The sequence below is a fragment of the Anopheles merus genome, chromosome 2R (genome assembly GCF_017562075.2).
Source record: "Anopheles merus strain MAF chromosome 2R, AmerM5.1, whole genome shotgun sequence".
Classification (NCBI taxonomy): Eukaryota; Metazoa; Arthropoda; class Insecta; order Diptera; family Culicidae; genus Anopheles; species Anopheles merus.
Window position 1 is genome coordinate 20426090 of NC_054082.1, and position 21431 is coordinate 20447520.

At 45.6% G+C, this 21431-nt stretch overlaps 1 protein-coding gene across 7 annotated transcripts in view; it reads left to right on the forward strand.

Moving 5' to 3' along the window:
* LOC121588950 (translational regulator orb2-like) overlaps positions 1 to 21431 on the forward strand; it is a 238494-nt gene that overhangs the window by 101793 nt on the left and 115270 nt on the right. For all 7 annotated transcript variants that reach the window (XM_041907420.1, XM_041907425.1, XM_041907423.1 and 4 more), the window contains one exon: positions 16568 to 16618. In XM_041907420.1, the coding sequence (XP_041763354.1) occupies positions 16568 to 16618 (51 nt within the window). The remainder of the gene's footprint in view (positions 1 to 16567; positions 16619 to 21431) is intronic.

Genomic DNA, 21431 nt, shown 5'->3' on the forward strand with positions numbered 1-21431 from the left:
AATTATATCTTAATATTTATAATTATTTTAGCACAAATTATTGAATTACTCGCAATCATTACCATTCAACTCAAACAATTATAATAAGAATACCCAATAAGGAAAAAAATACTGCAGTTCGTTGAGTTGTTGTTCATAGTTGAGCATTAACGTTTGGACATTTCTTGTCGGACAGGTTCAAGTTTTATGCCATACTTTTTAGCATAAAATGCCATAAAACATAACCACTAACTCATAAGTTTATCAGCTTTGAATCCAACTACGATTCCGATGATTTAATGCATTTATAGTTTGATTGGCATTCGCAAATGAATACTTGTGAAACTAACGAATACGAGTTTATCATAATCTGCTAATCAGCCAGGCTTACCCCACCACTCCCACTCCGAGGCTTTACGCCGGCACGTACCCATGTTCCTTTACAGGCAGGCTATTGCCATTTCATTGTGTGCGTGTGCGTATGTGTGTGTGTGTGTGGTTATATGAGGCTCTTTGGCCTTCATTTTGCCATTTCGATCCATTTTCCTACCGAGTCATGCTTACTCTCTCCGGCGGGTTATGTCTTGTGCTCCTAAAGCTAAAGTGTGACACCAGGTTTGAGGGGCGGGGGGGGGGAGGGGGTTAGATTGAGAAGTGTGAAAGCGCATGTGAGAACTTCTACCCCAGGAGCTTTGAGAAAGTGGGGAGGGGAAAAATCCCGTGTCAGGCGCTGTAGCGTAGAAAGGATTGTATCTCGCTTTGCCTGCGCTTTCACTTCACACAAGCCCACCAAGCCGCTGCCGAACCGACCCAACTTCAGCGAAATGGGGAGTAATTTAATCTGATGGATTAAGCCTTTCCCACCAACACACACACACACACACAAGGGTAACCGTGTAAGCGTGAATGTGTTTGCTTACGTCTTAACGGTTTGCACCTGGGCCAACATTCCCTGTGCTCGACCCGCACAAGCGCTCGTGGGATGATTTTCAAGTTCTACCTCAACCGGTTGAGCACAGTTGAGAACTCACCCACACACCCACACGCACACACATACAGCTCGCAGCCTTTGGGCATACTCTTCTCGCACTTCCCCCCAGCCCCGCCAAAGCACGTCGGAGAACGGAAGTGAGACTGAACTTACTTACTGCTTCACTGTGCACCGCACGGTGTGGCACGATGAGTTGGCGGAAAAGCGTGGAAAAGTGACTTTTGCAAACACAATTAAAATCAACCTCAACTAATCGATCAGTGGCATAACGAGGGGAAAACCCGGGGGGACGAGCTCAGTGAGGCGGTGTGCAGGCCATATCTACACACCGCCGCCGGGATTAGAGCAGAGTCGATTTGAGAAAAGAGACGAACCCCCCTTGCCGAAGATTGATGAACCAACGGCACCGACCGTAATGGGTAAAGGATTGTTCGAGATGGGTGGTGCGGGCATTGAATGACGCTGGCATTCTGGAAACCCATTCCCCGGGACGGAGTGGAATGGAATCTATTAAGCTTGTGTAGGTGCGTGTGTGTTCGTGTGTGTGTGTGTGTGTTCAACAGACACAATCAAAGTGCTCATTAAAAAGGTCAATGGTGCGTTGCTGGTTTTTTTGTCTCATTCTTCTACTGTCACCTTGTTAATCATGGCATGCTGTAATTACGGCATTGCGGTCCTGTTTGTTTTATTTACACACACACACACACACACGCACGCACATACGTGTATGTGTGTGTAAATGAACAAAGGAAAGGGGACGAACAAACTGCATGATTGTTTTGTAATGCCCTTTTTTTACAACTGCCACCTCCACTGTATTGACAGTTCATATTAAATGTAATTAACGCATCATTGAATCATGTGTGTGCATTTGTTGAAGTGTTAGGGTCATGTTTTTTTTCTCTCTCTCTCTCTTTCTCTCTCCCTCGATCCTTTTCACATCACGTCGTCCACTCGCATCAATCCAGTCAATCCCTCCAGTGCTGTGATCGTAGGTGTGAAAATGTGTTTTCCTCAAACAGTTTTCCGCTTTGGTTTCCGGGCGTCCCAATCACGCACCTCTTTCCCCGAGCAGCATGCAAAACCATACGCACACACACACACACACGCACACGCACCTCTCAATGTGCGATTAAAGCGCGAAAGTTTGATGTTTGCTTTGTGCATGGGGGGCGGTAAGGTGATGGGGAGATGTTTCCACGCACCAACCAAAGATAGGATTCGGTCACGCGATAGCGATAACACAAATGACCCAATGCCTTCTCCCTCCAGCCCATCAGCTTCACTTCAGTGTCCTTCAGGGTGTCAGCAGTTCCTCTTCCGGTACGACCTGCGGGCGTGGCGTGGCGTGGCGTGGCGTGTGTGTGTGAACTACACTGTTGATCGTTATCGTAATCGTAGGCACTCAATTTGATTACGAAACAGAACTTCCACCTCAATGACTTTACAGCCCCACGGTACGTACGCTCATCGGTTGACCCGGAAGGGGTCCCGAGAGGGGGGGGGGGGGGATAGGGGTCAGAAAAATCACTTACCGACATGGTTCGCCACTTGCCATTGCTAGAAATCCACCCCCCCTCCCGCCCCCCAGAAGAGCTATGGTTGGACTTGCCTACCACCGCCCCACTGTTCCCTCTCGTTCGCACCGCACGACACAATGGGTGACAAAGACGCAACGGCACAGCACGAATGAATGAAGCGAACGTGCGAAACATGAATGAGGGCCAGAATCGGAACACAGTCATTATTTACCATCGTTGCTGCTCATCTCGTGATGTGCGGTGCGTGTGGCGCGGGATAGTGGTCAAACAGTGCCGGAAACGTTTGGTACGGAGGGGGAGAAAAATACAACGACTCATTTACTGATGCATGATGAGATTGTACAGTTTGTAGCAACACAAAAAAATCAAATTTAAATTGTTTTTTTTTTGTAATTTATTTTCAAGTTCCACGCAAATATTTAGCGCGTTAAGCATTATGTAAACCATCATATTTTATACTTTTAAATGTACCTTTAAAATTATTTTGTTGAGATTTTTTAAATATTTGAGTTTCCATAATTTCATTCAGTAGTTTGACCAGTTCAGCGAGTTTTGGAGCAATAACCAACATAAGAGTAAAAATACACTTTTAAAACTGCTGGGAGTTCGAGCCACAAAGACTAGGAAGTAAATATTTAAGACAGAGTTTCAACATCCAGTCGTCCGGTAACCTTCCAGTATGTAGCTGAAAAAATTGTTCAATAATGTATTCCAGAAATTTGAGCAAAACATGGACAGATTCATGATAATAATGGGCCAATTTTCCTTTAAAAATCGTGAGCTGAAATGTCAGCCTGTCAGCTCTTTGCATTGTATAGCAGTTTTCGAGCAGCTATCAATGTGGGTATAATATGCAGGAGGGCTTATGTCAAGGTGTATGTAATCAGACAGCTGATTTTTATCGCTTCTGCTTCTGAATGAAGATGTTAAGAGTGTCTTTTGTATTCGTCAAGTTACCAGAAAGCCTGTTTGAGCAAAGGAGGTCACCCGTCCTGTGAAAAAGTGACGTTCAAAATTCGACATTTTTTCGAGCATTTACTCGAATCTAATTCTATCTTTGAGGCTGAAATAATCTAGGCCAAAAAATCGCTGGCAAGTTTTGTGTGTGGTATTGTGTGGAGTGTTGACATGATTTCAGTCGCCAACTGTCAAACTTCGTATAAAAAAGCTGGGTAGTATCGTAAAAGGCCTCAATATGTAACGAATGTAGCATAGTGCAGATGGTATCAATGCACTGGATAAAGCTTGTTGGCATCAAGAAATGCAATGCTTTATGCACATCAAAGTGTAGATCCGGTGCGTTCGATACTATGCTTACTGTACGCTATATATGGATATTAATTTCCCCAAAAAACCCCCATTTTCCGCATCGCAAGTTATCATCAACCATCATGGATAAGGGAGAGCATTTCACTAAAACTTTCACATCGGTAAATGTCACATCAAAGGGCATGAAGATAAAGCTTATTCTCTCATGCGCCATGGTAATGGCATTGCCTTTCCCTATAAACCCCAGAGTTGGCCGGCGTAGTGTGGTACACATTTCGAAACACAGCCAACTCCATTCCAAAAGTCCGACATTTTGGCTTCATTAACACGATTGAAACAGTGCCAAAATGATCAAAGTTATGGCACATTAAAACACTGCACAAAAGTGGTGATGGTGGTGGTGGTAATGAGTCGGGTCCAGAGACGCCCTCAGTCACCAACCACGGTCACGGTGGAGCATTTAAAGCAGTTTTGTTGTTGTTCCGTTCCTTCTGCCATGCGGATAAGCGCGAACCGTGTTAATTAATATTCATGCGTGATCGATCCTTTTCGGGCGAGTGAGCTTTACCACACTGCTGTCGAAAATGCAGCCCCGGTGCATGGTGTGACAGGACTTCCCTTAACACCCGAACAAAACACACACACACATAAAGAGACACACAAACACACCATGCATCATGAGCAAACAGCACCGTCGATAATTAGTTGAGCGTGTAACTGCGAACAGTTAGCACTGTTTTGCAAATAAATAATTAGGAATTAATTAATAATAATTTATTCGTTGTGCCAACTGTGTGGCAACGTTCGTGGAATGTATGTGTGTGAGTGTGCGTAAGTGTTGCATGTCCAGGCATGTTTGGTGGGGCTGTTGCGGAAAACATTATGTTGATTTTCCGTACACTTTTCCTGCTTGCGAGAGCCACTCCACTACGGCCCGGCTTTACCGTTTGAGCGTTGATCCGCTGGAAACGGGTGGATTTAGGAGCGGGCGTACCGGTTTCGCGCGGAATGTTGCTTAATCTTGCACGAAGATTTGTTCACCGTGTTTTCTTTTTTATTTGCCCTCTTACCCTCCCTCCCTCCCTCCCTCACGTTACTCATTATCTGCTGCCACATATATTTCGGCAACGATAAAGCGGCCCAGCGCCGGTCGAGAATTTGTTGTGGGGCCGAGCCGGAATCAGTCGGAACCGGAACCGGGTGTGATAAAATCAGCTACAAAACCCATCCCCACCCGGAATGTCACCAGCGCTCCACCGTTTTCGTACATTATTTTTGTTTTTGTTCACCCCACCCGCGAGGCCTAGAAGGTAATTATTGTTCAATTATTCCCGTTGCTAAATGGCCGCGAGCGAGCGCGTCGGGCGAGGGTCGTGCTGCTGGGAGAGATGCAAAAGCGGAAGCGGATTAAACTGACACCGAATAAGTTTTGTCCAACGGCACGGATCCCGGTCCGGGTCGGTACAGGACACACACCGGTGTGCGGCGGCTCGGGTTGATTTATGTCGTCCGCCATTACTGCGAAGAGTTACACAGGGCCGAAGGGCCGGTCTGCGCTTATCGGGTGCCGGTCGTGGTGCCCCCCCACCGGAAGTCCAGGGCGGTCCCAGTGGACTATTAGTATACACCTGAGGGAACAAACGGCTAAGGCGGCTTGGGAGCAGCCCCAATCAGTGAAGACAGTGGGAAAGCTAAAAGTAAACACGAAATAAAGGAGCACACAAAAAAAAACATTATAAAAACACACAACTGTGTGCACAAACACGCACATGCTTCTACCATTGTGTGGGGTTGGAAGAAGGGGAAGAAGGAGGAGCAGGGGCAGTCGACCTGATCATTAGTTTATTGGGGTCGGTTCGCGATAGGATCGGCCGGCGGGCCTGTGTAAATTGTAATTAACTATCGCTGTTACACCATTTTATGGGCAATCATCATTGACTAACGTTTGTTTTCCTTTGCATACTGATATGGCGGTGGTGCTTTTTTTATTATTTTTAATGTTGCCACGCTTTCATAGGTACCGGTGGTTTCCCTCACACCCCATGTAGTAGTTCCAGTTTTTTCGCTCACGCGCATTTTTTGCCTTTATTTCGCTTTAAGTTTTGCTCTCTCTCTCCCTCCGCTAGTCGTGTGCCGCGTGGGGTTGGGAAAATTGTCCCCTATTATTTTTTGTGTGTGTGTGTGCTCTTTTCAGCATGTTTATGGCACATTTTTGAGACTACAATTAGCGACGGATTGGGTGAATTGTGGCTTCACCACACCGAGCACTAATTTGAATTCAGTGCAGTGCGCTACTTTCCAATCAAGATTCGCGTACGATGATGATGTTACGCGTGCCCTCCCGCTCCTCCCGAAATGCCATTTAAAATGGCTCAATTATGGGTGCGGGCGTGGTATTGTAATTGAGGTGGGTGGATTTAGTGTGTGGTAGGAATTTACCTTCAAAGCCATATATTGCACCTTGCGGAAGAGCATTGTTCGTTTGGGGATGCACAGTTTTATCGTAAAGCATGCGGTTTACGCGTGTTTTACCGCCGTGTCCGCGTGCCAAATCCCCGCAGCAAACGTGGCATTTACAAATTATCTAGCCACACCTTAAAGCGGGCTGCCTTACTTCTTTTACCCTTTTTCATCGCGCAAAAGGGCGACCGAAGTTTTGAGTACATTTGCCGCATTTCCATAATCTTCCATGCCGGGGTGGCCCGCGGTGGCGAGATGACACCAGCTTCGACTTCATTAGTGACGAGCTTCAGGTTCAGGAATAAATTAAATCATATCGTGCCGACCGACTTCTCCGATCCGCCTTCCTGCGTACTTCTTTTGATCGTTTACGCTGCGAAACTTTTTCACGCTCGAAAAAGAGGATACCGGTCACAGTGTTGTGCCAAACGCGTTTGTTCCTTCGTTCGTGAATTAAAATCTGATTGTGGTGGCTGTGGTGTCGGTGTGTGTGTGTGTAAAATGGAAACAGAACGAAAATAGGAAAGCAGACAAACATTTCCCGTTTGCTTTCCATTGTGTGGTGGGTTTGTTGCAAATTAAGGGGCACGAGTTTGGTTCAAACGAATTTTCCTAATCGATTCCGCTCAACGAGCGCTCGATTGCGTAAACTAAATTACGGCGCAACGGAAACAAAAAAAAACACGCCCCATTTTCGTTGACTGTGGAGCGAATGGATGAAGTGATTTTACTGTCGAAATGCTGAATACCCGAATTGAAACGGAACATTTTCAACGCTCGATAAGTTCTGCTGTGACAAAATCGTGCCGCAAACTTAACGATCCAGAGGAGACAAACCGAACCGAACCCCCCGGGTTGGGCTATTTCCGGGCCAATGGGGCAAGCACAATCGAAATTTTAACGTATATTTTGACGTGAAATTTTCAAAACACTCAAAGTTGCACACAAGGTTGTGTTCCACTTCCACCGAGCGCTGAATGCCGAACGAACAAACCCCAATTTCCTCGAACTCTACTCGCTGCGGTGGGTCCGAGAAACATTGGAATGCGTGTTTTGACTAGTAGCCTCATCAACACAACATAGACCCCCTGCACCATCCGTCCACTTCCACTATCCTCACTCCGTGTCCTGGATACTAAAGGCAGACAATTTATTTCAACCAATCCCTCCATCCTCCATCACCCGGGACGACCAAGGGGACACCCCGATGTCACCCATCACCGGGGAAGGAGGTTTCGGATAGGAGCTTTATCAAATATGGATAAATCAATTAACATAATAGCAGCAGCATGTTGGATGCTTTTCAATTAATGCTATGAATTTTCAACTCCAATAACCGTCCGAACCGATTAGCCGACAGGTTTTGACGATCCGCCGGCCACACGGGAAATGAGTCGGGGGCTTTGACGAGCGTTGCAGCACTGAATGTATATTAAGCATTCATGCATTCATTCAGTGTTTGAATTGGTTGGGAAACTAGCTCAACCGTGCACGGAGATGAATCTTAAACATCTCGATAGCGAAGCGGGAGAAAACGGCCAGGCGGCGAGTGTCTTGATGTGGACATTAAGAGCAAAATTGAAATATGGGGCTCCACGGTTGAACACACTCAATTAGGAATGTAGTTTGTAAACACTTTATAGCCACGAAGCCCGGTAAATACGTTTGGTTGTCACAAAATGTGGTGCTTAGGTCCTCTTTAGGCTTCTAATCGGTCTTCCGACTCTCACATGTGCCTTAAAATGCATTAAAGCCTTTCTATTAACAAATCACGTTTGCCTGAAATGAAAATAGTTCTTATCCTTTTAACAATCACTTCTTTCTCTCCCGTTCCTTTAAACCAATTGCAAATCAACCGTGACCAATTGCAGCACGCTTTCACTTGAGTGAAGAAGTGCATCAATTATACTGCTTCATTTTAAGAAGGAAAAAAAACATACAAACACAAGCCTCTTCTCTACAAGAGCAATCCTTAGTAGGCCGAGAAATTCCATTTTATGAAGCAAGCGACCGTCAATGATCCGTGAGCGCTTACGCACGCTGCAACAAACACACAAACACACACACAAAGAGACGTGTCCGCACCATAGCAACGCACCACTTACGGTAACGCACGTGCGATTATCCTTCAGCACGCACCGACGCCCTTTAAATGGCGCCCTGGGATTGGAGCGATATCTTTTACCCGCACACTTCCCTCGCGCTAATTAGTAGGGGAACGCGACATCAATTTCCACGCACACGGCCTCACACCGTTGCGCTGCTGTCCACGCAAGCTCCATTTACACAACTCCAGCGGGAAATAAGGGCTAGAGAAACGACAATCCCAACAAAAAAAAAATCGCTAAAAGTTATTCTCAACAGAATTTGAAATTTAAATTCTTTGCCGTTATTTACTGCTCCAAGGGAGTAGCACCACATACGTGTTTATATGTATGTGTGTGTGTGTGAGAGCGGCACACTGGGAAGCAGCGTTGTAAGTAGTGCCATCGTACACTCCACACAATGGCTCGTTCGTACGCTACCTATTAGAGTGAGTACGGAAAAAGGCGCCACTGCCACCCGTACGGTCTAAAGGACTAGCGGCTAAACCAGCCGCCAAGCTCCATTCGCCGGTAGCGGCTCTATTATGAGCTAGATGAGCGCTTTGTCACCGCTGTGCCGATTAAAAATTTAATTAAACTCATAAATTAAACATTGCATAGAGATACGGCCGCAGATACGCACATTAATTATTTATGCGCAAACTTTCGGGCGGAGATGAAACGCGCCACACCAGGCACTCCGCACAGTGCCGCTTTCGTACGGCGTTGGTAGGATGCAATGGTACCTGGGGCCCCGGAGTTGTAGGGTGCGATCTGCGATCAGCTTAAAATGCATCGAAATGAAGTAAGCGCGAGTGGGGCAGTACTGGCAAGTGGCTTAATTGTATATTCATATTGTGGTTTTTAATTGGTAGAACATATTTTGGAGCAGGGAGTACGCTGACCACACTTTATGTGAGATAGTTGTCGCGCTTTTTTTTTGTTCAATTTCAAGAAGAAATAACTTTGCACAACAGCATCAGGCATCATAAAGGCTATATATAGTGGAACATTGTGGCACAGGGAGTTTAGCTATTTGAAATGCAAGGATTAGTGGTGGAAGCTCGGAATCGGACCTACCCGATTCCTATTCCGTGTTCCGAATCAACTCCGGAGCCGATTCCGGAGTCGATTCCGGAGCCGATTCCGGAGTCGATTCCGGAGCCGATTCCGGAGTCGATTCCGGAGCCGATTCCGGAGTTGGTTTCGTAGCCGTTTTCGGAGTTGAATCCGGAGCTAATTCCGGAGCCGACACTGGAATCGATTCCGGAATTGACTCCGGAATCGATTCCAGGATTGGAATCGGCTCCGGAGTTGACTTTGGAATCGATTCCAGGATCGGAATCGGCTCCGGAATCAGAACTTGACTCCAGAAATGGAATGGTTTGAATTGAAATAAGAAGTGTGGGAAGCGAAATAAGTCCGCGAATTTCCATGTGAATAGATCATTTACAAGTAAATTTTGATTCTTTGTCGTTATCAACACATAGCATCATTGACTCAAACGCCTATTGTTGGGTGTTGGAACCGATTTTGATTCCGATGCTAATTCCGGAACCAATTCCGATTCCGGAGCTGATTCTGATTCCGGAGCCAATTACGATTCCGGAGCCGATTCCGGAACCAATTCCGGATTAAATTCCGATTCCTGAGCCGATTCCGGAGTTGGTTCCGGAGCCGATTCCGAAATTGGCTCCGGAATCGATTCTGGAAACTGATTCCGGACCTACTATCCGGAATCGATTCCAGAAAATTTCGGAGCTAGCCGGAATCGATTCCGACGAAATGTTCATTTTCCCCATCACTAGTAAGGATTTCACGTGACGTATTTTCTACAATATACAATCAGTTTTATCCTTCTAGTACTCCGTAGTTCTGTCATCTAGCGAACCATCAATTGTTGATAGTGCTATTAATGCTATTGCACGCAGTAATTGTCTTTAAATAAAAAGTTTAAAAATTATTAAAAAGACAGAAAACCGCTCAAAGCCTACATTTCTATCGAAAAAAATTAAACAAATGATTCAAAACTGTTTCCAAACAGCGTCAATCTCCCCCGTCACTCCCTGCAGACGTTCAGAATGGTCCATTCGTCCTTAACACAAAAGTTGCAATCATTAATGCTCATTTTAAACTTTCAACCAATTAAACTCCATGACACTTGCTTCCCTTCCGGTCAGCCAGAAGTATCAAATAATTGTGCTCCCCCTGCACTGTGTCTTCGTTCGGCCACTGTACTACTAATTGCACTGCGTCCATTAACAATGCGTCAACGTGACAACTAGCCCCAACCGGCTGTCAAGCGCGAAAGCACAGTAGTGCGCACACAAAGCGTTCCGCGGTTTGCCAGCAGCACTTTCGGGGCAGCACTTTCGGGGCAGCACTTGGTGGTGGGCCATTTTTCATTTTCCACCCTCCAGCTTTACACACCGCTACCCCTTGTGCATGGCGCTTACTTCTCCAAAATGGTTGTTTATTTGCTCACTCTTTCTCTGATTGAGCGTACACTGTGGGTGCGTGGCGTAGGGAAGGGATGAGGGGCTGACTTCCGACCTCTTTTTTTTTGTAGCTGTTGTTATTTTGTCCGCTCAATGGTAGTAACGGTGAAACAAATGAACACCGTATTCGTATTCGTACTGGCTGCTCGCTCACCTTCACTAAGCCAATTCCGAAGGCCAATGCTGACGTCAACGGGTGCCCTTTGCCTATCTTCCTACCTTCCGGAACCGACCTTACAACCGGAAGCGACACCCGTCGCACCTTTTGAACCTGTTTGCACCTCCACGCTGGAAACGGAGTTACACAATAGAAATTCGGTGCGGTGGCTGCAACAAAGGCTACCCTCCCCATCACCGCCATCATTGGGTTCTGCGATTTTGGGGTTTTGTGCACCCCCTACTCTACCCCGCCTGCTCCTGCCAGGATGTGGCAGATCCGGAGGTCTCCCCCTTCAGGTGCGCCCTCACCCCCAAAAACCGTTCCATTTCCTTGTCGAGCCCAAGCCGTGAGGTCTTGAGTGTAATTAATCACATCGGTGCTACCTGCTTCAATGGAGGGAAAGCATTCACCGGCACCGGCACCGTCCCCACTTGCGACTCTTGCGCCGGCAGCACACAATGAGAAAAGATTGAGCGAAGTGAGGAAAAAGTAAGACATCCTTACTCATGCTCCTTCCGATTTCTTCATGGCAACATCAACGAAAAAACCCCTCCCCGACTGAAAGGACGACAGCAAAGATTTTGTACCAGATTTTTCGGCACGATGGACTCTCTCTCTCTCGACCTCTCTTGTCCGCTTCATCCCGTTGTGGCGGTTTTTTGTCTTGCCACTTTTGAGGTGTGAGACGACCAGGACCAAAACGCTGCGAGCTGCTAAAAATTGAATACTCACGTAAGCAGAAATTAATGAATTCCATTACTCTTCACTGGACGCTCTCGGCCTCGTTCTCTATGACGTTTCGTTTAACCCGAAGCACGGACCCCGGACCGGACCGGGGACCTGGGCATCCTCCGTCAACGGTATGACAAGTTAACGACTTCCGGTTGAGGTGCGGTCCTTTTGATTTCTCCCTCCTTTCTGTCCCACGGCTTTTGACGTTCGATGATTTTCGGACAGCGGCGGACACTTGGCAACCCGTTTCGCATCAGCGAAGAAGTGGGAAACCTCTTGTAGCAATGACGAATCAAGCATGAAAATAATAAATCGTTAGACAGATCGATGTGCGTCTATGCTGGAGATGCGGGGGAGTGGGGGGGGGGGATTATCACGGCTTAGTTTCCTACCATTTGTATGCCACTGTTTGCTTTGGAATATTTCCCAACTTCGTTTCTTTGCGATAACTTTAACACTGTTTAAGTATTGTTGAAAAGTTTCTAGTAGATTAAGATTTTTTCTTTACAAATAATTCCCGAACACCATTAGCTATTGCGAAAGTTACCATAATAAAGTTAATGTGAAAGGATAACATAAATTTAACACCCATCCTAACCCTGGTCACAGAAGGCCGTAAAAGGCTGCCGGTAAAGGCGGCAGAGGAAGAAATAGCTCGTAAAAATAAAACAGGCTTTAAATTTCGCTCGCAAACTAGCGAAGAACAAAATTAAGTTTTCCACTGTACCGACCCGTTGTGAAAGAAATGAAAGAGATAGAGGGAAATAGGGAGAGCAAAAAAAAAGAAGGCAAAATCAAGAAGCACACAGCAGACGAGCGAAAGCAACACACACCCTGGAGTTCCTCGCCGACCCAGGATGGATGGTCCTGGGGAGGGGGGGAAGGATGATGAAGCAGAGGGTGCACCAAAGCACCGGCAGCACAAAGCGAGATAAGAGTTTTGCAGCTGTCACCTGTCAGTGACAACGGAGGACGGCGGACAACTGAAACGATACTTATCGTGCGCCAGGAAGTATGCAATTACCCGCAACGAGTCACCGGAGATAACCTCCGAAGAAAATTGTCACCTCTTTTGCGACCCGGGCACATTGGTTCTTCCTTCTTCCGTTTTTTCCTGCTCGTCATTTCAGCATCTCGGATGCGCTATCGTCATGCTAATGTACGTGTACCGTGCTTAATGCTGTGTTGAGTGAAACGGCAAGGACCCTTTCTCCCTTCCTCCTCGCCACGTGCTAGGAATGAGCTAGGAATGGCAATTGTGAGCAAATATTTTCCCCAATTGAACCGTTTGGCTCCGCTCCGGAATGTCTTTCACCAGGGAGGGAACACCGGAACGCTGCCGAAAAAGCAAAAAAGAAAAGCAGTACAAAACAGTAGTTGAACGATTAGAATACAAACTTCGATAGCTTTGTTCTACGGTGTCTGCGTGCTATCTACTACCTTGCGCCAGAAGAACTCCCTCCCAATGAAGGGGAGGAAAGATGGAAGGGGAAACCCGTTTTGCGCCCGGGTTGCATCTCAATCGAAAAGTTTTCGATTAGAAATTGAAACAACGCAAGAAAGCAAAAAAACATCGCACGAACTAAGACTGCTCAGAATCTGCAGGGACTGCTCAGTTTTTAAAAGTTTCAAGTTGCATGCTTCCCTCCCCCCCCCCTTCCCTCCTCCTTCTTGCTGGCCGGCGCACTTGCTAAACTGTCCTTTGGGGGGTCTCGCTAGCACGCCACGTGAGAAGAAGCGAGATATTAATTTTCTCAACCCGTTGCTCCTTTCCTTTTTTTCCTCCGGGTGGGCAGTGTTTCACATTCTGGCTGCTTGGTACCTGATAACAGATCGAAGACGGCGAGAAACAAAAGAGAGAGAGAGAAAGATAGCACAAGCTTTGTGCTTTCTCGCAGGGCACATTAATTACTGCTCAGGGATTTAGCACGAACATTAGCTCGGAGCTACGCCCCAGTTTTGCCCAGTGGCGGTACACAGTTGTTTCCTCGAGTTAAAGTAACTTCCTCCAGCGGCCTTAACCGATGCTAAATGGGGGCCGCTTTCTTGAGTGTGCCTCCACCCACAGACTTTCTTTTTATCTCTTCCAGCACTTTTGCTCTCCCAACCTGACGCACCAACCGAACCACTGCCACCGGATGGACGGTTCCACCGGATGTCTTGCTACCGGATGGCCCGGGGACCGTTTGTTTCTTTCCCCCTCCGCCTCCCCCCCACAGCTCGTTGTGCTGATTTGTGTTGCATTGATTTTCGTTTGTTTTGTTTGCTTTGTTTCCCCGGTGTGGTGCGCCCCGGTGGACTCCTCTTTCACGCTCGGCCCATCGGGACCGGTGAGGGAGACATTGAGACAGTCCCGCATCGGCATTCTTTTGTGTCGATTGGGTGGGTTTGCTTCTGGGTTTTCTTTCTTAGAGAAGCGAGCTCGGACGATCGGACATGCTCAATGGAGGGAATACATTTTTCAAAATAATCTCTAGCACACACACACACACACACACAAGCGGCCAATGTCACCATAGGAGATGAGATGGGAAGGCGAGATTCGCTCACGTAATTAGCAATGCTCGAGTATCAATCAGTTTTAGCTTTAGCTTTGCCATTTTCTTCCTTTCTTCTTCGCTATGCTGCGAGTTTGCTCCTTGCTCCCGATGGGAGGACGGAAAATGGCACTATAATCGGTACCGGCGTGTTTTTGTTGTGTTGTGAAAACCAGTGGCAAAAAAAACCCCGGTCCGCACAGCTATCAATCAATTGACAAAAGGCGCGATGATTTTAGCCAACTTTAGCCAGAGCAGCGTCATCGTACGGGAAAAGAACATGAAACAGATGCGAAAAAGGAGCGATCGTCGGGTGGCCGGATCGTTCAAATAGTGCCTGTTTGGCGTGCTTGTTCTTTTTCTTTGATGCCAATCAGTGATTGTTCTCTATTGAAGCTGTGATTTCTCATTCGGGGGATGTACAGGCGTAACCGAAGCGTTTATGTCTAGAGCCGTTTTGTTGAGCGGTTTTGGATGTAGGTTGTTTTCTTTGGTGCGATGCGATGCGATAATCGATTGGTTGTAGAGGTTGCTTTTGTTCCACTATTGTTCATTCGTAGCACTCGTGTTTACTGATTTTGTCTGACATAAACTGCTCCTGCAAATCATACACAAGATTTATAATTAGAAAAAAGAGCGCCGAGAGAGAATTGCATTTATTTTAAATGAAATTAATTGTTCAACTTCTGAGCTCAACCCTGAAAATGCCCAAATCTATGCCCAAATCACAGCTTAAAAAGCCAACCATAATCGACCTTCGTATGCAAAAAAAAGCGAAAAAATGTGCAACTGTATCGAACCGCTCGTAAAACGGAAACGCAGCCAGCAAAACAGGAAAAAACAATTTCCTGCTCTCGGTGTTTGCCACTTTTTATGCCCCGCCACCAGCAGGGGCAGCGCTTCCGAAAGCCTAACGCTTGCCGAAATTAAAACACACACACATAAAATGCGAACATCATTACGCCTCAAGAGGAACCGCATTAAAAAATATCAAACCATCGCGAACAGCAAACAAGCAAAAGCTCGCGGGATTTCTTATCGTAAAAGCAATCCATGGGCCATCAGGAGGGGGATTAATGGTCAATAGCGAACGCCTCAATCGTCCACCACCGCTCTCTCCCTCTCATCCTCCTTGAGCAGGGAATTAGAGCAAAAAAAACGAAGAAAGAAAACAGGCCTGTCCAGAAAGTGCACACAAAAGACCACCGCAAGGGCATAATATCGAAGCATCACACTTTGGTTCGTGTGTTTTTGCTTTGCTCCAACCCCTGACTTGGTGCGTAAGAAAAGTGAGGTTTTAACACCAAGGGCGCTTTTATGGATGGGAGTAGAGTAGTAGCAAAAAAACAAAGAAACCATACCGGCTTTTACCTCACAACCACATACCTTTAAGCAGAAAGCTGCCGATGGACCCATCCCTGGACCGGGTTGAACTGTTTTTAAACCCGTTGCGCGATTTAATGCCTTTTTTTGTGATGAGCATGACGAAGCAATGTCGAAGTTCGCGAGTTTCCACTGTTCGCCTTTTTTTTCCTTTTCCTTTGCTGTTCTTTCCTCGTTGCTGTTTTGGTTATGATTATGATTTTTTGTTTGCCGTCGACTGCCTACCGTTGTTCCTTTACCGAACAGTTATGCCCGATAAGCAAACCTTACCCCTATCCCCAACCAATCCCTACCAATCCCCTACCGAGGATTGAAAAAATCTTTCTCCCTTTCAAAACTGTTTTTTTTTTTTGTGATGAAATTGTAAGACGACCGTCGCTTGCAAGATGAACATTTTTGACAGTCTTTTGCACTTCGATCAACCGCGAATGGCAGGGGATGGGTGGCTCCTGTCCCTGGTCCCTGTTGGGTGTTAATAAAAAAAAACGCGACAGAAGTTGTTTCCCTTTTTCTTTACATGTCTGCTGCTTTTCCATTTTTTTTTATGTCTGCCTTTCCCACTCGCGCGCAAACCCATTGTGTGTCCAACGGCTCGTGGCCGATTTTCTTTGCCGTGTGGATGTTTATAATTACATTTTCATGTTTCATTCAACCTGTTTTCACCATTAAAGGGAATCTTAAGTAGGGTTCGAAACCGAAAAAGGGTTTCCTCCCGGCGTGGTAAAAAAAACCCACGCCACAGCAATAGAACCAAGGGCGGGAGGAGCGTTCGGAAGGAGGAAACGGGATGAGAATAACAGGGATCAGATTTTGAAATTCTATAAAATAATGTTTGGGTTGAGACCATCGTCAGGAGGTTTTCGTTTGAGGTTTCGGTTTAATGACGTTGATCTAAAATGCGCTTGTTTGTTCGCTCTTTTCCTCTCGTTACAGGATTTTTAAACTGCAATACCAACACACTGCAATCGCTGGCCCAGCTACATGGTAAGTTGAATGGGGATTTTTTTTTAATATTTTAAACCATTTTTCGCCCCCTTCCATAAACTGCTCAATATACGCAAAGCAGCATTCAATCCCATATAGAAGATAGAAAAATGCAATCCTCCCAATGCGCTTCCACGTTCATCAAATAATAAATATATGTATTACTCTCCCGCCTACTCTCATCCCTCTCACTCATGTGTGTTTTTTTTTTGTTCATTTAAAATCGTAAACATTCATATTCATGCGGCACACATTACCGTCACCAGTATCGCTTAATACGCAGAACGCGGTGTCGTTTTTGTGCGCGTATCTGTGCGCCACGCCACCGACGATTGCTTTAACAGCGTGCAACGTCATCAAATTGTTTATTAACCACGCAATTGCCAACGCAAAGCGCTAATCGAGTGGAACTTTCTTTATGGTCAATAAATGTAAACACTGAGGCGCACACGCCAACACACGACCCCGCATGTGTGTGTGTGTGTATGTGTGTCGTAAAAGTAAGGCTTCATAATTACGCCTGCAAAGCTGCCATCATATGCAAACGAGCTGACTGCTGACGTGCGAATGGGATGGATTGTGGCAAAGGGCGAAGGCAAAAAGTTCATACTAACACACACACACACACACACACACACACACACACACACACACACACACACACACACACACACACACACACACACACACACACACAGGCGCGTGCGTGACAGTTACAGCATAAATGCGTGACGTTCGTTTGAACGGGAAACGCTCGGCTTGCTGCGTTGACTGCGCTCAAGTCAAGTTCATCGCAGCCTTCTCTCCCTCCCAAGCACACCGAACTGTCCGTCAGCGTCCGTGGCAAAATGATTGCAATGAGTAGGCACTGGAACGGTGCTCCCGGCTAAAGGAACTGGCTACGTGGGTATGGTAGCCCTGGCCCACCACGTGGAGCATGTTAAAAGTATGCAAATTAGTCCATTAACACACCACCTTAACGGTAAGCCCGTGTGTGTGTATGTGTGCCACATACACACTGCGCCCCAGCAAATCGCAAATGGAGGGGGCATGCATTCCCATCCACAAGACATCCTCTTGAAATGGCAATTGAAGAACGATTTTGTCTGCCATATACCCCTCAGCCAGTGAGCACTTCCCCCACACCGCCCTGTAGAAGCGAAGGGTGAAGAAAATGTTTCGATAAACTTAATTAAAAGTCATCCAACGTTTTGATGCAGGCATTTGGCCGTTCCCGTAAGTTCCCGGCTCGCAGCTTTCCCTTATCACCGTACAGTGCCCTTGTATGCCCCTCCCTAACCCCGGCCATAAGCAGCATAAAACGAGAATACTGCAAAATAAACACTTTTTGACGACTGGCGCGCGATTCCTACCACAACCCCTCCACAACCCGACCGTGATGTGCGGTGTCGAAATGTTCACCGATCCGTGACCGTGGTCGGGATGGAGGGAAAAATTAAAAATCTCTTCCAACCAGATCCCTCGCCCTTACCTTCCGCACCTGCCCCACTTGCTCCTACTTACACACCAACTCGGGGAGGGTAGGAAACAAAAAGTTGGCTCCTTCGGCTCGTTGAACCCTTCCCTCCCTCGTGCGTTTGGTGGTAACATTTTCAATTCCACAAATTGCCCATCACATTCAGGCAAGTGTGCTTGTTTTTTTTTTTTTTTTTTTGACGATCAGGAAAGAGAGGAAAAAGGGGCAAAATTGTTAGAAAACAAGAACACAAACTCATCTCATCAGTCCCCGCACCTCTCGTCCCCTTTCCGGGCCACCGTTGTCGATGCCGATGTTAACGGAAATGAATATGTTTTTGTGCCCCGGCCACGCCACGCCATGGGTGCGGGGAGAGCAGCGCACGAGGTACAAAAAATAATGAAGGAAAAATGTTTCTAAGCGGCCGAGAGGAGAAGGGAAAGGGGGCAGGTTTTGTGTATGAAATAACCGAGCGGGATACGAAGCCATCTCTCGCAAAGCGTTCGGAATGTGTCATCGTGCTGAACCACTGGCGAGGGACGAACCATTTACATGTTCATAATTTTTATTGTTATTATTACTGTTATTGGCCTCACCTGGCCTTTTTTTCCCCCACCGCAGGTTGCGGAACAGAGGAAAGGGTGGAACTGGCGTGTGTCCTCCCTCTGGTCGATTCCCTCCCCCCAAACCGCCGGTTTGCCATTTTGCTGAGTTTTGCAGAAGCAATAAAAGAAAAGTACGCTTAAATTATGATACTACACGAACACGTGTACGCTTCGAGCGCAGGCGGCAGGCCGCAGGCAAGCTTCCGCGCTCTGTCTTTCTCCTGTGTGAGCTGAGTTTTTTTAATCGACAAACTGTTTTACAGCAATGTTATTGTACCCGCGCTTGTGGAGAGAAAGTGGTTCGGGGTGGTCAAAAACACGGCTGTAATGTTTGTAGTGGACGGCAATGGTAGAGCTGTGTTACACACAGAGGAACGCTTGAGACGTTACAACATTTCATTAAAAACCCCTGTAAAAAATCAAACACAACATTAAAGCATAAGGTAGGACACATTCTCGAAGTTATAGTTGTTATTTGAAATGATGAAATAACGTAATTGTGGCGCATTTTTTGGTAGCATTGCAAGTGCGTACTTAGTATCGCTTGTATTGGGGTGACGGTTTCTCCAACATCAAACGGCAACCGGCGTATGGTTCATTGAAGATTCCTGGACAAGCTTAACATCGTCGTTAAGCAATTTATGAGGAAAAGTGTTTATCTTTGAGCGAACAATGTTGCGATGCAACGTTTGCTAGCTTAATTCCAGGTATAGCCAGCGTTTGCCAGCTGAGACAGTCTTTGTAGAACGATAATTCTACACATCAGCCACAGGAGGGTGTGGGCATATCTGTACATTTGTGATGTGGGTTTCAAGAACACTGATGAATAATGCTCTTTACACAGAACATAGAAATATAGAACGAATTGAAACTACTCAATCGGATGACATTCCTTGGTCTTCGTTCATCAATAAACACGGAGTTCTTGTTGTGTTCGTACCATAAAAGGGTTTTGATGGGTTTTCCTTAGGCGGTGCTCTATCTGCTATCGAACAAACAAAACTCGCTTTGATCGGTACTCTATCAACAGAGCCACCATCACAGTATAATAGAACATGGAACTGTTAGATCACATTAAAAAACTTATCATTATCATTAAAAAAAAAGAATAGCGTTGCGGGCAAAAATCAGTTCCCTTGTAGCTTGATGTGAAAAGTAAAGAAATCTAAAACTATTTTTTTCTCGCGATGGACAAGTAGAAGAAATTTGCCAAATAGCAAAGAAATTAAACATTAATAGTTACGAAATGGAATAGAAAACTTAAATCAAATTTTTGAGGATTACACTCGACAAAAGGGTAACATTCAACAAACATATTGAAAGTAGAATGCTCTCTGCAACAAAAACCTCATTATCTCTATATAGCTTTACTAGCAGGAAATCAAAATTAAACTAAAAAAATAAGCTTTTGCTTTATAAACAAATCCTTTGGCCTATGTTAGTATATTTATTTATTTATTTATTTATTTTTATAATTCTTGTCCGTCAATGATGGCCCCATGTATATATGCATAACCAGTTTGGGAAAAAGTGTCTCTACACACTTAAAGAAAATCCAAGTGTCCCAAAACAAATTTCTTAAACGAATCCTTAATTTACCACTTTGGCATAGTACTAGTGACATTCACCTAAGAACAAATATGATAAAAATAATACAATATGCTGGTCCACTATTAGAAAAGTATAAAACAAATTGCACGTCCAGCCAGTGGCGATTAGTAAATAGGCTATGTTAATGTAGATAGACTAGATTATAAATGTATGTAATAGAAGAAAGATTAGTGTAGATAAGGTTGAGGCTAGATTCTCTTTCGTTGTTATTTTTTCTTAGACTATAAGTCCTTAATGTGACCCGGATTTTTTTTTTTTCAAAAAACGTTTCCCTGCAGAAGAACTCCACTCTACTGCGAGGGCTGCAACATGATCCTATCATGACGTGTAAACTGTTAAATTTATCCAGTATATTCTGTAAAAGGCACAAAAGGCCTAATATCAATCAGAGCTCCACTATATGGTAATTAAAAATAGTAAACAATGAAACTAAATATAATAATGTAAAGCTTGATGAAGAAAACAAACCATTGCAGCAACTTGCACAACCTTACACTGTGTTGAAATGGAGCAGAATTGGATTAAACCCACAGCGACATTGATGGAAGTGTTTGCCACTTGTGGTTAGTTAGTTATAGTCGTATGTCATGTTCCACCTCTAACTCGTCGTGCACAATTGCGACATGCAATGTGATTTTGAACAATTAAATTTAAATATGAACCTCACATCAATTATTCCACCATTTGGTTCTCTTGCTTCTACCAATAATGCAAACAAACTTTCAGCCACATTATTCGATTGTGCTGCAATATGTTTTTCACTGCGCGCAGTGGCAACACTGAACGCAAACCTAAATACATCGCTATATCTCAACCGAACGGATATTCCATTGTCGTGATTCCCGCACAAAAAAAAAAAAACAAAAAAAACGATGGCTAAGGACAGACAGGTTGCAATAAAATCAACCATTCAAAAGCTGTTTTCCTCCCAGCTGCGCAGGTAGACCAAAAAGTGGCTACGAGGCACGACCTTCGCTAGCTAGCCCAGAAGCACCCGAGGACGGGATGAAGCATCCCCATACTTCCCCCAAGTGGTTGGGCCCGTGTGGGACAGAGCAAAAGGCTTACGTCATGTGCTTCCCCCCCCCCCCCCAACTGAAGTCCTGCCTTTGGAAGGTGT